We start from the raw sequence: 17,951 nt of genomic DNA, 5'->3' as shown, positions 1-17,951 counted from the left end.
CCCTACAGTGTTTTTAACTGACGGTTGTTTAATCTTGTCTCATCCTGTCATTTTAATTTTTTTAGTTTTTCTTGTTTTATCATAAATGTTATGATTCTCAGCTTTTATGTCAAGCACTTTGTGTTGCATTTTATGCATGAATTGTACTACATAAACACACTTTCTTATTATTATGAAGTATTTTGTGCACATACAAGGACTCATTTCTCTTTTTCAGCCTACAGTCTGAAGCAGGAAAGTTTGAATGCAGTGTGTCAGACCTGCGATGGGTCTGTGAAGAAAAGGTCAGCTTTAAGTACCAGTTCTGCTCGTGGGAAGAACACGTGGAGAGAATGAAAAGCTTACAATACATGCCTGCAGGTCCCCTGCTGAACATCAAAGTCACTGCTGGGAAGTTAAATGAAGTGCACCTGCCACACTGGATCTGCACAGGTAGGTAGACATGAAGAAATAATGAAAGATGTATTTAAATGTATTCTGATACGATCCCTTTCTCCTCACTAAATGTGTGTGCTTGTATTTTGTGCAGATGACTCCACAATATTAGACAAGTTTGCTGTCCTACACATAGATGGCTGTGGAGATGTTGTTGAAGACGTGTCTGAGGTCACATCATCCCATGTCAAGTTATCTGAACCAAGTTTCTCTCTCAGAGGGGTTCTGATGAAACTTGGCTTTCCAGTGAACATAACGTGCAGCGTGTTAATATACAATAAACCAAACACAACGCCCCTCAAACTACATGTGTATCTGATCCCACATGATCCTGCTCTACAAGAGGTTATTTAATATCTTACTGTCAAAAATGTATAATATAATCAAATTTAAAAAGTCTGCAACTGAGTATTACGGCCAGTGGTGAAAAAAAGTGAAATTGTGAGAATAGAGTTGTGACGTGGGAGGGGTCTCTGGTCACAGAAGTTTTTTTTCCCCTTTCTGTATAAAGATAAACCACTTAAAACATGAGACAGCGTAGTGGACACGTTTCCTGATGGACCAAGTTATTCTCCTCAGATTTCTGTCAGCAGCTGAAGTTCATATTTGTTTGGAGGCTTATAGATCTCACTGATGAACTGAAACTTTTCAAATTAACATACGTTGAGATTTGATCTCTGCTCTCTTTGGCACAGCTGTCTGGACAAAACCAAGCACTCAATGTGCTTCAGCAGCTGCTTCACAAGGTTACACAACTCAGAATTTATTCCATTGGTTCATTGTATTTTGACTGCTGGTGTGATACACTAAGTATTTCCTCACTGATGAAATATACTCTAACTTCATTTTTAATGAAGGCTGCTCTCACCTGTTTACTCATTAAATCACAATTCTACAGCAGATTATTATATATTAAATAAAATATGCTTTACAAATTTGCAGCTTTATTTTCATAACATGAACTTTTCCTCAATATCATGACTAATCTCACAGTTCATTTTTTCCCAACAGTGGCTCTAATACTATATTGTAAAAACCATTTTACTTGTTCATGTACTTTAAAACACAGGTGACAATGTTTGCTATTGTATCCTTTAAGCAGTTTTGTTGTGTATTGTTTTTGTTTCCAGATGGTGGACGAGAAGGAATCCTCAGACGGATACAAAGTGATCAATAAGCCACATCCAGATAGGTACCTGAGAGTGGGACAAAAATTCCTCCTCACAGCAGACATAGACAGAGCAAAAATTGTCACAGAGGTACAGTTTGTACTGTCTGTCATTTATCATTTATGTAGTGAATTGCTGGTATAATTTGTACTGTCTGTCAGTTTTTACATTTCAGTCAGCCAACTCACATGGAGTAGATTATTAGTTAAATGTAGAACATTAATGTTTAGCGTCTAGGCTCTGATGTTGTGACTCCTCACAAGGAAACATTGATCTCACACAGCAGGAAGTTGGGAGCGACGGTACAAACTTCCCTCCCAGGGGAAGATAGACTCAGAGCCTCCAGGTGGATGCTGGGGTGGAGGTCTTTGAAATGCTGTAGGCCTACAAACAGCAGCAATCAAACATAGCTTGTATGAGCGGTGTGGCAGCAGGAATGCAGCAAAAGTGTGAGCAGAGTACTGACGACTTAAGTACACCAACAAGAATATAAGGGTGTGTTTGATATATGTCACAGTGAGGGGAGTATGGCTTGTGAGTGGAGCAGCAACTTGAGTTGTGCTTCCTGAACTAGCTCGCAGGCGTTGCTTCAGTTATTTAGTGAATTGTGGTTCAGACATATTGTATGACAGAGAAAATAGGATCAAGGCCATTGCAAGGTGTGCAAATGGTGTGGTTACACATGGCCTTGTGCATTTTAACTATATTTTATTTCAATTAGATAGATTTATTGTATTTGTGTTGATAATTGATTTTTTTAGATGTAACTGATCAACCATTTTGCTGCAGGGATTTTGACACTTTCGTAGTTCTTTTTTGAATAAGTCAGAAATATTGCAGGTGTCAGAAATTATAAATCATCTTAAACTCAGATTTGCAACCAGGCAGAAAACAGGGACGGTTTTTCCAACTTGGCTGCAGTTAAAAGCTGAACAATATGATGTAAATACGACATAAGACCCCTTTAAGACACCTTTAATTGTAAATAGATGTTTCATTGTTTGTACTCGCAATTTGTACAAAGTGACATGTATTTGGTTATTCTCAAAATATGTATGTCACAAAATCTTAATATAATAAGATTTATATAATAAGATAATCGAAAAATACAATATTAAATCTTTATTCTCAAAATAATATATGCTTTTCAAATTAATGATGACCTTCCTCATTAGCATGACTATTCTTTATATCTCACAGTTCGTTTTTTCCCCAACAGTGGCCCTAATACTATATTGTAAAAACCATATTGCTTTTTCATGAATATACTTTTAAACACAGATGACAATGTCTGTTACTGTACACTTGAAGCAGCTTGTGTGTATTGTTTTTGTTTTCAGAAGGTGGACGAGGAGGAAATGATCGGAAAGAAATACCTGAAAGTGCATCATGGCTTCGTCCTCACAGGAAACAAAGACACAGTAGAAATTTACCCAAAGGTACAGTTTGAACTGTCTGTTAGAAATTACATTTAATGAACTGTGTAAAGACACAGAAGGATCAGAGACATTGCATGATGTGTACAGCTGGTGTAGCTGCACATGGCCTTACATGTTTAATTTGTGTTTTATTTTAACTAACTAAATTGAATTTCTTTGTGTAAATATTTAATTTTTGAAAAATGTGACTGCCATAGATGGTGGAATAGCAGCCATTTTACTACAGTTTTTTTTTTCAGTTCTTTTAGCCAAGTTTGAAATATTGTCACTGTCAGAAATTCATAACATCTACAACTCGGAATCACATCCAGGCAGCTGACAGGGACGGGTTTTCCAACTTGGCTTCAATAAAGGTCTGAACAAAATGATGTAAATAAGACATAAGACACAAGGAAATAATGGAAGTGAGGAACATGGATAGAATGAAGGGAATTGACATTTAAACTCCTTTAATTGACAAATCTATTGACTTTTTGGTCACACATAAGCTACTTCAAGAAGGTTACCAATACTGCTTGGTGAATGTGGAGTCAGCTTTGCTCGCTGTGTTCAGAGTTTAGGAGAGATCAGCAGCCAGACAGAAATGTGAATGAACTGAGCAAGTGCAAAACACTGTTCCTAATGACCAGACACTAATCAATTAGTTTTGTTTTTGTTGTAAAGAATTTAACTTGACTGTTTACTTTTGTCAGAAACTAACTCCTCCTCTCCTTTTATGTTGTATTTTTTACACAGGAATTAACCCTCAGATATGAAAGCAGAGGCCCAAATTTCTTTGAGGTGTTAATTAAAAATCCAGGCAGAGACTTTTACCTTGAGCTCTTCCACAGTGAAAACATGGATGGACCAGTGTGGTTCTGTAAAATTCAAAAAGGTCAGTAGTTATTAAACAATATTACCTACACCAAATAAAAAAGATGCATTCTGTCTTTTCTGTTAACTGAACTATTCTATATAATTAATGTCAATAATTAACGAGAGCTGAATCACCAACACCAATGCACACTGAAAATGGATTTGTTGCTCTGTGGGTGTTATGTTCTGCTTGTAGCTTTGTAGCTGTCTGATTTTGGGGGGGGGGTTGTTGCGGCCCTTCCTGAAGTACACAATGATCTCCTTAGTTTTCTTCACGTCGATGCAGAGGTTGTCTAAGCCTCCAGTTGTTCCACCTTTTGCCTGTACTGTCATCTGCAAACTTCCCAACATGATTGTTGGGATACTTGGGTGAGCAGTCATAGGTCAGTAGGGTGAACAGCAGGGGGCTCAGGACACATCCCTGGGGGGAACTGGTGTTAAGGATGATAATGGGGAGGATGAGATGTTGTGGATCCTAACAGACTGGGGCCTGTTTGTTAAAAAGTCCAGTACCTAGTTGCATAAGGATGAGCTCAGTCCAAGTAATGACAGTTTGTTCACCAGAGTTAATGGGATGATGGTATTGAAGGCAGAGCTAAAATCCAAGAAAAGCAGTCCGATGTTAGAGCCCTTGCTCTCAAAGTGAGTGAGGTCTAGGTGAACCACAGATGAGATGGCGTCAGCAGTGAAGCGGTTCTTTCTGTATACGTACTGATGGGGATCCACTGTGATGTTGATGGTGTCTTTTATGTGGGCCATGACCAGCTGCTCAAAGCACTTTATGACTATCAGCGACACTATTGAGCTCTTTGGGACAGGGATAATGGTGGCAGTCTTAAGGCATGTTGGTACAGTCGCCTGGGAGAATGAGGTGCTGAAGATGTCCGTCATCACCTCTGAAAGCTGGTGTGCACAGTCCCTAAGGATCCAGCCTAGGATGTTGTCTGGGCCTACAGCTTTGCGGGGGTTAACTTTCTGCAGGGACCTCCTCACATCTGCTGCGGTCACACTGAGGGGCAGCTCACCTGTTGGCGGGGTGAGCCTAGTGCAAGGACAGGAAATGGAATCCTCGAAATGAGCGTAAAAGGTGTTGAGGGCATCAGGAAGAGACAGGTCCCTGGGGCATTCTGCATCCCTTTTGTTGATTTATGTGTTCACCTGCCATTTAATACATGATAATGAGAAATTCCTGTTTATTTAATTCCATGAATAGTCAGAAACCCATAGAAGTGCTCAAGACAGCAAGTATGGGTACTAGGACACTCTGATTTATTTAATTATTTTTTATTTATCCAACACAACAAATCTGATCACAGCCGTAATAACATCTGTTGGTTTTTGATGCAAACAACTACAACTGGCACTTTAGAATTAGAACATTAATGATATTTAATATAATGATATTTTATTTAGCGAAAATGTCTCGTTATTGAATCTTTTGTTGTGAACGCAGTACATAAACTCAGCTATCAATTTGTTTTGTTCTATATTTCATTTCAGATGACTATCCAAACTCTGGTCACTCAGAAGGTAAGACACTGCATATATATACTGTCCATTATGACATGAGCTTTCAGATTTAAGTCATATGTCATAAATATTTCACACATTCGTTGTAAATATTTTAACAATAACAGAACCAATTGGAATTTCATCAATGTTAAAATGTTTGTAGTTTTGAAACAAAATCGTAAGATCACCATGATATTATTGTAGCACCTTGTTGTTTTGTTTGTTTTTCACATATTTCACATTTGACCATTTTTAATAAACTGCTGAGAAGTTGTCTTTAGCTGAATTTACGGAGCTGAACTGGCCTGGCTATTTTGTGTAGTATTCATGTACTTTGGTTAGCCTGCTGAAGTATTAGAACAATTCATTTATTATGCATTTGTTATATATGATTTGATATAATTTGTTCTTATGGTCAACAATATATGATTTGTTGACAATAAGAAAAATATAGAAAACCGCCATCCTTATGCTTTAATCATCCTCATTTATACCTTATGCAAAGTGTTTTACCAGTTACTGTAGTGTATGTTTCAAGACAGAAAAATGTTTTCACCAGAATGCATTGTAAACATTATTTACATTTCCATTACATTTTGTTTAATTTACATTTTATTTATTGTCTTTAATTAAAGTCTTTCTGTAAATTGTAATAAAACATGTATACCTATTTTTGCTGTTGTAGCTTTGGTTTTGAATTTTACATGAAACTTTATCCCTCTGTAAAGTATGTATTCCTTCACCTAAACTTTTGTTGAGTTGATCTGACATGTAGACATTAATAGACACTAATAGATACTAATCCACTTAAGGATTCATAAACAGGAAGAGCAAATCAAGGACAAATTAAGAGAAACAAAATCTGAAAGACAGATCCTGATTTTATATTAGCCAACTTTTTTTCTCAAATGTTCTGATCGTCAAAGAAAACAGTTTGTTTTCTGTGTCAATGACATTAAAGAAGAACAATACAGTTGTTAAACAATCACAATTTTCTCTAAATTTGTTTCAGATGTGGGATCCTTAATTGGAGCAACTGGTGGAGCGACCTCGGCTGAAGGCAGGTCCACAGGTATTAACTCTGCCATTTTCTCATGAAATGACTTTTAATACTTACAAGAAAAAAACAAACGAAACAGAACAGGCCTAACTAGATCAAGGGTTAGAAACATTACAGTTGCTAATTTAAGACAGTTACTCAAATAATGTACTTAAGTACAATTTTGAGGTACTTGTGCTTTACTTGAGTATTTCCATGTGATGCTACTTTATACTTCCACTCCACTACATTTCAGAGGGAAATATAGTACTTTCTACTCCACTACATTTATTTGACAGCTTTAGTTACTTTTCAGATGAAGATTTGACACAATGGATAATATAACAAGCTTTTAAAATACAACACATTGTTAAAGATGAAACCAGTGGTTTCCAACCTTTTTGTCTTTTGACGTCTTACAAAAAGCAGTGTGTAGTCGGGGTCACATTTCACATGTCTATGAGTTGTTAACAGCTCCACCAAATAGTGATTTTTCCCTCTAAACTTCTCACATGCTTTCATTTCAATAAATGTTCAAATGATCCAATATTTCAGCAAAAATCAAAGATTAGAGAAAAAGTCCAAAAACTGAAAACAGATTTGTGTATCAGAGCTTTGTTTTTTCTTCTTTCCTCTCCCATTAATCATCTCACCACCCCTCAGATTTATCTGCTGACCCTTTGGAGGGGCCAGACCCCTAGGTTGGGAACCACTGTACTAAACTACCACAGAAACCAAACCATTCCTGATGTATGTGCTCCAAAACAACTCTCACTGTGCCAATAAATTGCTAAATTATCTATTTCTGCTTAATCAATTTTTGGTGGAGTATTCCTTTAAACTGCGAGAGAGTTTGCATGGTTGCCCCAAAATCCAAAAATATTGTAAACAAAATGTATTAGTTAGATAACCTAAATGCTGGTGAACACTGACTGTGTGTACATGCACATTAGTGTCCTGGTCATGATCAGGTTTTGGAGTCTCCCGGGTTACATGTTGAGCATGTATACAACATTTCCTGTTTTCAGAAATCTGGCCTTATTGCTGTTTTGAGAAACCTGGATATGCAACCAGAGAGGTGTTCCATCAAGCTGGATAAAAGGAAAGCCTGGCTTACTCAATAAATCTTGCTAATTTGCCTTGAGATATATAAATAAAAATTGATTGAAGCCATTGCTGTGGCTTATATGATTCCCTGCTCAGTAACCATGGTAACTTATTCAGCTGAACTAGCCTGCTCCGTAGCAGACTAATTGTCAAACTTAATTTAGCTGTGTGTCAAAGAATGTCTGATGGGTGGAAACAGACCCAAAAGTGTCTTTTCGAGCTTGCATCACTTTTGTCATGCCCGTGTTTTGAAACATAAGATGGAAGAACTGTGAGGGACTGTTAGTCTGCTTACATGTTCGTTTTGGGTCTCTTCATACATGACAATATCTGGAAAAACATTTTAAAACTACATTAATTCTATTTTTTGTACTTCACTCCCATGATAAGCAGCTGCGGCACCATTATTGCCTACGTGAGGCTGGTGCTGTGTGCAAATTGAAATCATGACGGGAATCAGAAAGTCATTTTCTCTCAGAGGAAAATGTAATCTCCTCGAAGATTATGACAATGAAAAACCTATCTCAGAAGTAAATCTTAGAAATCTAAGGAAAGGATTTCCGCTTTCTTGGTCTGTTCTGTGGGAGGGAAAAGAAGGAACTTCAGTCACCAGGTGACACACACACACACACGTATATACGTACATTTAGCTAGATTAATATCGTGTGTTTTGCTCTTTTACCTTTTTTAATTAATGCTTTTGGATATACATGTTGTCTGTTTCAGTGTTGCACCAGAATGAGTTTTGCCAACCTCTGCTCTGAAAAGAAATCCCTCAACCTTAACTAGCTATTGATATGGTAAATTTTGAGACTGAATTTGGACTGAATCTTTTTCCCTGACTCCAGGGTGGTGCCCCATTATTATTAATACATATTAATAATTTCTATTGATTTTAATAATCAATAATTATATTTGATAATCATTAGTTTTTGCTGATAGCCAAACTTGTAGCCAAGGCCCAACATATCCTTCTCCAGTTTCTTCTCCAACTGCAACTTCTTAATTTTTAACTTTCAATGATGCTTGTAAATCGAACGGACATCCTGCAAAAGAGAAAATGTGTCAAAGAGTAGATGAATATGTAGTTAGTAATGGCAAGTTACTGATAATTTTTATCATACATCTGATATTAACGAGCCTACTGGAGTCAAGACACAACTAGACACAGATGATCATGAATCTGGATACTGTTGGAATCATGTAAACAGGGATATAAGTAACCAGGTTTCTCATGTTCTATGTAAACGACTGAATATGATCAAAACCAGGATACTAGTGTGTATGTAAACACACTCACTGTGGCCTGTATGCTGCAGAATCAGAATGAGAACATTTATTAAGAAATAAGGTACAATTTTTGTAAGTTTTTTTCAAGAAAATAATGAAAGGGATCATAACGACTGGATTAACCATTTAATCTCAACATGTCTTTGTGGTGTTTGTTGAGTTAGAGGCCTTCATGGGTCCACTCAGTTCTCAGGAACTGAGAGACCGGGTCCAGTTTTCCACTGATCCACTTTGGATCATGAAGACCTCTAGTTTGAATGTAAACTAATTAACCTGTTTATTCAGCAATTCTTCAACAAACTGATGTCACCAGTTATTAATCTAAATCAACAAGTTATTTTCATCCCCTCTGCCCTCAGGAAAGAACTTTGTGGATAAACACCGGTCTGCTCTGATCGAGAGAGTGTTCAATATAGATCCAATCTTGGATGATCTCAAGAGGAAAGGCGTAATCCAGCAAGAAGTTTATGATACAATCAAGACCACCAAGTCGACCACTCAGGATAAGATGAGGGAAATCTACAATGGTCCCCTGAAAGCAGGTGATGGAGTTAAAGAAATCTTCTACACAATCCTTCTGGAGTGGGAGCCACTTCTTGTTGCTGATCTCAAGGGGAAGGAGTCTTAAAAACTATGACTTGGTGAAATTTGCTTTTTTGACCAAACATAGACACTGGATACTTAAACCTGATATTATTTATGTATTATATATGTATATTATTCTTTCTTCATTCTGTGATAATGTCAAATGAAAAAAGACTATTAAACAAGGTTGCTCAAACATTTTATCTAAAGAAAAAGAAGAATTGATTGGGAGTTTGGAGTCAATAGCAAATACATATCAAGTTATAAAATGATACAATTTGTGTAGTTTAGGATGTAAAATTTTGGATAGCTTAAGTATTTTTTCAGAAAACTGAAATAAGACAGAGCCTGTGTCTGAAATGACTCTTTTACAACATAACACACTATATTTACCCTCTGCCACTTTATTTGAGCATCTGAACTCTGAGTGTGTACATTTATCCACTCTGTGGCATGTACACCAGAGAGATCTTTGTTTCTGGCTCCTCAGACTCTGGTCTAACTAAAATTCTTGTGTCATTTTAAGATTCTGCCTTATCTGGACTGATGTGACTCACTGGGTCCCAAAAAACTTGTAGATTATCTCTGCTTCACAAGGACTCTGTAGAATGCTCCCTTTTAAAATATTTGTCTTTATTGTGTTTAGAAACCGGTACAGTGGTCTTATTTCCTAAAAGCATCTTAAGGCTAAGATGATCGTAAAATCCAATTTATGAAGCCTCCTAAGTTTAAGAAGTGTTTCCCAACAGCATCGTAACAGAAGACGCTGTTAGAAAGATTAGAAGAGTAGATTAACAAGTGACTCCTGCCCACTGAAGAAGCTCCGCAACCTGCAGGAAGAACCAAAAACTACATGTTTTATATACGTTTTCATTGTTTTATTACATTTTTAAGTCTATACTTTTTTTCATAAACACTTGATGTCAAATGAATGATGTTGATGTTTAAATTAGAAAGTAAAACTAAACCAATATTAACACACATTATTGAATTTCAACAATTGATCTGCCAGTTTGTGTCGTCATCATCCTCCCCCTCTTCTTGCATCATATATACATCTCTTTCTTCTCTGATGGTATATTTTCAGGTTCCATATCTTCTCTCTTCATTTTATTTATGGTGTGTATGTTGTATGACAGAATGACACATATTCATGATACTGAGGAAATAGGAACCTCCACTGCTTCTTTTTAGTTTTATTATGATCTTCAGAGTAACGTCTGTCTCGAGCAGCAGCTAAATCAAAGTTTATTTCTTAAACCGTCTTCCACCCAGTAACATGAATTGTAAAGACTGTAGACTGTTAACTGCACATTAAGCTTTGTTTTCATACCGAACAATTTCCACTATTAAACATTTGTTTGTGTTGTTTACAACATTTACACTTTGTGATGTTTATTTTCAACATTTTAACTATTTTAACTGACTTACAGACAGTTAAATATGCAAAGTCACTTCAAAATGTCTTCAGCATCATCTTCATCACCACAGAGCCGATGTTAATAATCTTTAATGGTGTGCACTTGCTCTTTATTGCTTTGGGAAATTGTAGAAATTTAAGAGCATTATGATCAATCATTATCAGGAAGTGAGGACCTGGTTTGGCTGACAGTGTAGCACTGGCACCAACCAGTGTTTCCTTACAAGTCTGTAACTTGTTTTTACTTGTTTTCAAAGCATTACATGGACTGGCACCAGTCATCTCTCTGAACTCCTCAGACACGATTCAACCTCCAGGTCTCAGCATTTGAGGCACATTTCAAATGTATTTTATAGTCAGTAACTTTTACTTGAATTTTACAAGCAACAGGATGATGTCTGTCTTTGTTTTGATAATGAAATACAGAAGAAAAATAGGGCACAGTCTTGATTTTCACTAACTTTAACTCATTGTGGCTGAGCTTCACAAGACAAAGCTCCAAGCCAAGTGTGATATTTTTAAATTCAAATGTAAATGTCAGTTCAGGTTTTAACTTTGCAGTTCACTTTTAACCTGCAGAAATCTGCACATACTGAACAGAGAAGACTGTGGAACAATTTATACCAAAAGGTCTTATATTCACCTTTTATTTCATCTTTTTTATCCACACAAATATAACATTGACTGTGCATTTTGTACAATGTGTATTTTTATTTAAGCATATGTTTTTAAATAAATTGTCTTGATATGAGTTCATTCTCATGTATTTATTCTGGTGTAACTTAAAACTCACTAATCCAGCAACAGTATTTGAGTAATTTTAGTCAGATTTTTTAGTTTCTGCCAATATACAAAAACTTCAGGACTTTAAGCAGTGTTCTTAACAATTTGTGGATTGCTTTGGATTTAGACGTATCATGAGTCCTACTGCTCCTGAATCTGACTTTGTGTACGATGCTGTTGACCAAAACAGTTTCACAAATCACAAAAAGTGTTCAGCGACTTTATCTTGTTTTAGTTGGATGTGTGGACTACAGAGGTGGAGTTCATTTTTCCCTTTACCTCCAAACAGCTGATCATATAAAATGAAACTTTTCATTGTTCATTTCCTACGTCTAGGACAGCATTTAAACAAGAAAGTAGATAAATGTGAGGTTTGTAACTGCAAGAAAAATGCTGAACATGCACTGATGTAAAATATTCATCTTGTCAGTGTAGAAATGATTGATGAATGATGTGATTATTGGCAGCTCCATAGTCAGAAACATGAAGTTAGCGACACCAGCAGTCATAGTTAAATGTATTCCTGGGTCCAGAGCGGGTGACATTGAGTCAAATTTAAAACTGCTTGCTAAGAATAAGCGTAAATATGGTACGACTGTCATCCATGTCGGCGGCAACGACTCCCGGTTACGCCAATGGGAGGTCACCAAAGTTAATGTTGAGTCAGTGTGTACATTTGCAAAAACAATGTCGGACTCCGTAATTTTCTCTGGCCCGCTGCCTAATCTGACCAGTGATGACATGTTTAGCTGCATGTCACAATTCAACTGCTGGCTGTCGAGGTGGTGTCCAACAAACGATGTGGGCTTCATAGATAATTGGCAGACTTTCTGGGGAGGACCTGGTCTGACAAGGAGAGACGGCATACATCCCACTTTGGATGGAGCTGCTCTCATAGAGTTGAGACCAGGAAGCAGAGCTGCAGTCCTACACGCTTCTCTGTGCTTCCATTAGAGCAGTTACCCACCCAAAACCACATAGAGACTGTGTCTGTCCCCGAAACCACATAGAGACCGTGTCTGTCCCCCGACCACTTAAATCAATTAAATCCAAAGTAAACAAAAGAAGAGTCATTCATGAAAATCTAGTAAAAATTAAAACCACTACTGCAATAGTACAACAAAATAAGATAATTAAATGTGGACTCTTGAACATTAGATCTCTTTCATCTAAAGCAGTTTTAGTAAACGATTTAATTTCAGATCATCGTATTGATTTATTTTCTCTCACTGAAACCTGGCTGTGTCATGAAGAATATGTCAGCCTAAATTAATCCAGTCCCCCCAGTCATATTAATACTCATATTCCTCGAGACACTGGCCGAGGAGGAGGAGTTGCAGCCATTTTCAACTCAAGCCTAATCATCAACCCTAGACCTAAATTTCATTATAACTCATTCAAAAGCCTTGTTCTTAGTCTCTCTCAGCCAACCTGGAAAACTTTACAGCCAGTTCTATGTGTTATAGTGTATCGTCCTCCTGGCCTGCACTCTGAATTCCTATCTGAATTCTCAGAGTTTTTGTCGTATTTAGTCCGTAGTACAGATAAAGTAATTATAGTAGCTGATTTTAATATTCATGTTGATAATGACAGTCTCAGCACTGCATTTATCTCATTATTAGACTCAACTGGCTTCTCTCAGTGTGTAAATAATCCCACTCACTGTCTTAACCACACCCTAGACCTTGTTCTGATTTATGGGATTGAAATTGAACATTTAATAATTTTTCCACAAAATCCTATTCTATCAGATCATTAATAACTTTTGAATTCCTATTACTGGACTACACACCATTAGACAAAATGTCCTCGCTAGATGTCTATCTGATAGTGTTGTAGATAAATTTAAGGAAGCAATTCCATCAGTACTGAATTCACTGCCATGTCTCAATACTACAGAGGACTCTTATGTTAACTTTAGTCCCTCCCAAACTGATAATCTTGTTGATAGTGCTGCAGGCTCATTACGAATAACACTCAACTCCATCGCCCCCTTAAAAAAGAAGATAATAAAACGTAAGAGGTTAGCTCCATGGTATAACTCCCAAACCCGCAAATTAAAGCAAACATCGCGAAAATTGGAAAGGATTTGGCGTTCCACCAAAGTGGAAAAATCTTGCTTAGTCTGGCAAGATAGTCTTAAAACATATAGGAAGGCCCTCTGTAATGCCAGAGCTGCCTATTACTCAGCATTAATAGAAGAGAATAAAAACAGCCCTAGGTTCCTTTTCAGCACTTTGGCCAGGCTGACAAAGAGTCATAACTCTATTGATCCATGTATTCCTATTGCTCTCAGTAGTAATGACTTTATGAGCTTCTTTAATGATACAATTCTAACTATTAGAGACAAAATTAACCACCTCCTGCCCTCAACAGGCACCGTTCTCTCCCCAAACACAGGCACCTTAGAAACAGCTGTAAATCCTGACATATATTTGAACTGTTTTTCTCCAGTCGACTTTCCTGAACTAACTTCAATGATTTGTTCAGCTAAACCGTATTAAGACAAGATATCCAGTAAAACAACCAAGCATTATAAAAAGACATTTAAAAATAATAAGATAAAATAAGATCAAAAGGAACAAAACATACTAAAGAAAAGAACAAACATGTACATAAAAAGCTTCTACACTCACCTGCCATTTTATTAGGTACACCTGTACAATCTAATGCAAACCAATACAACAGCTCTGCCATGAATTCTACTTTTTGGTGTAAAAGTTTTGAGTTGACGACAACTATACTTGCTATGTTACTATAAGTGTAATAAAAGCTTTGCGAGTAAAAAGCCAAGAAGAGTATTTTATTAATGTGTTCCACCTAAAAAATGAACAGATGTCGACCTCAAATACCTAAAAAAACATTGATTTTTTTGGCTGAATTTCAAAGTTATCCAACATGAATCTGGTGAAAGTGGCGAGGATGCTAGAAGCTAGCATGATTTTTTTTTAAAAATTGTTCTGAGTGGATCACTGGGAAATAAAATAAAATATGGAAGATTTGTAAAATATGACTCCTTAAATTGTTTGTTTGATCAGGTCTAAATGTTCTCTAATAATATAATTAATTGGATTGTTTTTGCCACTTCTGTGTTTTAGTTTCTTTTTTTGAGCTGGTGTCTCACAACAGCTTCACCAGATCATTCCTGTCTATTTCCTTGAAAAGCATCTTGGTCACCTCCACAGCCTGTTGGCTGTAGATCTGCTCCATCAGATCCACCACATCTAATATGTCTGTGTTCTCCAGTTTGTTCCATTAGATGCATGGGAGTCCTGCTGGGATGAGGTTTCTTAAAGTCTTGTCTCTTTACTTCTTGGGCTTGTAGCTGACTGGTGAATTAAAAACAAATAAACAAAGGGAGATGATTTGAACATAATTTTATTGATAATAGTTGAACAGCTCCTCTGAATGCAGCATGAGTTCTAATCATGATTTATAATATTGGATGATTTTCAACCTGCATCTTATTGAATGAAGATTTGTTGTAAAAAGTCAGACTGATGTGACATTACTCACTTTCGGGACCAGTGGAGATAATTCATCCATAGCGTGTTCTTCTAAGTGTTTCACAGTGTGTTCCTCTGAGAGGAAATGGAATAAAACACTGCATCAGGCTATCTTGATTCATAAAGATTTACAATACAAAGGGTTTTATCAAAAAATTACCCACAAAGCAAACGCAGTCTTGAATCTCTCACCTTCTAATTATTGTGATAAAACACATGGGGTCAGATTTCACATCAAAGTGCAGGGCAACTTTGTGCTGCTCCTTTCACTCACACAATCAACAATTTCTATTTAACTTTAACTTTCTGTATTTAAAGTGGAGCTGACTGAAATTTGTCTGATATTACAAACACACAAACTTCATTCATGCTGTAGATTTTCTGAGCAAAGGACTCAAGGTTACGGACCAAGGAAGAGTACTTATGGTTGCTGATGTAGCTAATAGAGATCCAAATAAAACATAAATGAAAACAATGATTTAAGAGGAATCCGGGCCCATAAAGTGTTTATTTTGACAGGTCAGTTCTACATTTTTTTGATATAATTTCATTCATTCTCCAAACACCATTTTTAAAGCCCTCAATTTTTTTTTTATTTGATGTTCCATGCAGCCACTGTAACATTTCTAACCCTTGATCAAATTAGGCCTGTTCTGTTTCATTTGTCTTTTTTCTTGTAAGTATTAAAAGTCATTTCATGAGAAAATGGTAGAGTTAATACCTGTGGACCTGCCTTGAGCCGAGGTTGCTCCACCAGTTGCTCCACTTGAGGATCCCACATCTGTAACAAATTTAGGGAAAATCGTAATTGTTTACAACTGTATTGTTCTTCTTTAATGTCTTTGACACAGAAAACAAACTACTTTTTTAATGATCAGAACACTTGAGAAAAAAAAGTTGGCTAATATAAAATCAGGATCTGTCTCTCAGATCTTGTTTCTCTTAATTTGTCCTTGATTTGCTCTTCCTGTTTATGAATCCTTCAGTGGATTAGTGTCTATTAGTGTCTACATGTCAGATCAACTCAACAAAAGTTTAGGTGAAGGAATACATACTTTACAGAGGGATAAAGTTTCAAGACAAACAAAATGTAAATTAAACAAAATGCCATGAAAATGTAAACAATGTTTACATTGCATTCTGTTAAAAACATTTTTATATATATTGTATTTGAGTAAGTATTTGCATAAGGTATAAATGAGGGTTATTAAAGCATAAGTTATTAAATGCTCACTCATTATGTCCTTGCTGTCATTCCCCTGGGTGTCAATTAAGATGTCAGCTGTTCACATCAGCTGGTCAGATCTAACTAATAGCACAGTGACACACCTTCATTGTCAGACTATCATATTGCGGCTGTCTGTTTAAATATGTTTTCTCCCTCTCTGTCTTAGTGCTTTCATGGTGCTGTTTTGCCCACCGCACCACCGCCTAGTCTTCTCAGATTCACCAGTACCTCATTTCATCAACCTATTCAGCCTTATCAGACTCACCACCACCAGTGTCTGGACTCCATGTGGGATTTATCTTGCTGCTACTCAGGACTGACGTCCCTTGATTCAAAATTTCCCTGTACAATCTAAGCGCCAAAGACTTTTCTCAACACTCATGAATGTCATCTATATAAATAACTTTTTTTTTTTGCTTCATTTACTTGTCTCTCCTGATTTATCTAACCACACTGTTTGTGTCACTGAGGAATAACATATCTCACTTTGAATACAGACACAATACTTGTGAGTAGGATCGATTCATCGTTATTGTAGCGAGTACTGGCAACAAGTAAACAACAAGTAAAAGTCGCTGAGAGGCTGAGGTTGGGCCTTGTTTGCTGTTTGTCTGACACGCTACCAAAAAGATTCACTGAGGTCAAAAAATAAGTCTAATAGCTTTTATTAATGAAAAGGATCAACTTATTATAACGTGCACAAAATATACTCAAAATAATCACAGCGATCAGGTGTAAAACAGCGGTCAACAAAAAATACGGTGACCCACTCACCCTCTGTAAAAGAAAACTGAATAATAGGTTATCATTTGATGTATTTCTTGAATATATCATACATGTTTCAGATAGTGTTTAAGTTCAGTTTAGTGTTAGTTTGTGTTTCACACATGTTCTAAATTCCTCTGTGCTATGTCTATTCTAAACTTAGTTCTTTGCTGTGTAAGACGAGGCAGTTGTGTGTTTAACAGTTAAGTTTATTCTGTTATACCCTTACCTGCTTACCTGAGCCAGTGATAAGATAAACTGTAGTTATGTAGATGTTTATGTGTAAAACTGATAAGCTTTTAATATGGTAGTAATGTTATTTTGTGATGCTACTTGGTGCATGCTTATGTACTGTCATATATGGTTGTGAAGAAAGACTGTTCCTAGGTTAGCTGAACTTTTGACTTATGTTTCTATCTGAGGGTTGGTTGCTGACCTGTAAGGTTAGTAAACAGATGTCTTAAATTCTGTACAAGTAGTATTTAAGGGACTGGTTTAGTGCCAACCTTTCAGACAAAGAAAAGATAGCTAGGTGGTATGTATCTTTGTCTCCAGATCTATGATGCATTATACTTCTGTTTGTATTATTTGATTACATTATTTCATAACCTGACAATGCTCTCTTTGTGTGTTTATTGAGTGATCAGCAATTTCCCATTACACCTCTGTCTCTTTCTTACCACATGGCATGCAGGTGAACAGGTGCTTATATTAACTATAGGATATCACTGCTCATATCCATGTGACCTGATTATCAATCACTGTGATCGTGCAATAATAAATAAACCAAAATAACCCAAAATATAAACCACACAAAA

General features: G+C 36.5%; 2 protein-coding genes across 6 annotated transcripts in view; one reads left to right on the top strand and one right to left on the bottom strand.

The window, feature by feature from the left end:
• Positions 1-17,951, top strand: part of LOC122987022 (NACHT, LRR and PYD domains-containing protein 1b allele 2-like) — a 90,179-nt gene that overhangs the window by 6,564 nt on the left and 65,664 nt on the right. Inside the window, exons 6-13 of one of the 4 annotated variants that reach the window (XM_044358612.1) lie at positions 218-432; positions 530-780; positions 1,566-1,694; positions 2,945-3,043; positions 3,779-3,917; positions 5,399-5,428; positions 6,423-6,482; positions 9,206-9,857. In XM_044358612.1, coding sequence (XP_044214547.1) covers positions 218-432; positions 530-780; positions 1,566-1,694; positions 2,945-3,043; positions 3,779-3,917; positions 5,399-5,428; positions 6,423-6,482; positions 9,206-9,474 — 1,192 coding nt within the window. In that variant the 3' untranslated portion in view covers positions 9,475-9,857. Of the gene's footprint in view, positions 1-217; positions 433-529; positions 781-1,565; positions 1,695-2,944; positions 3,044-3,778; positions 3,918-5,398; positions 5,429-6,422; positions 6,483-9,205; positions 9,858-17,951 lie in introns of those variants that run through there. The other 3 variants (XM_044358613.1, XM_044358611.1, XM_044358610.1) reach the window with 3 other exon arrangements.
• The window catches only part of LOC122987023 (NACHT, LRR and PYD domains-containing protein 1 homolog), an 87,405-nt gene continuing 84,230 nt past the window's right edge, over positions 14,777-17,951 (bottom strand). For both annotated transcript variants that reach the window (XM_044358614.1, XM_044358617.1), the window contains one exon: positions 14,777-14,963. In XM_044358614.1, the coding sequence (XP_044214549.1) occupies positions 14,941-14,963 (23 nt within the window). In that variant the 3' untranslated portion in view covers positions 14,777-14,940. The remainder of the gene's footprint in view (positions 14,964-17,951) is intronic.

The sequence above is a fragment of the Thunnus albacares genome, chromosome 8 (assembly GCF_914725855.1).
Source record: "Thunnus albacares chromosome 8, fThuAlb1.1, whole genome shotgun sequence".
NCBI lineage: Eukaryota > Metazoa > Chordata > Actinopteri > Scombriformes > Scombridae > Thunnus > Thunnus albacares.
The sequence above is the reverse complement of the archived record's forward strand: the minus strand, read 5'-3'. Positions and strand labels throughout refer to the sequence as shown.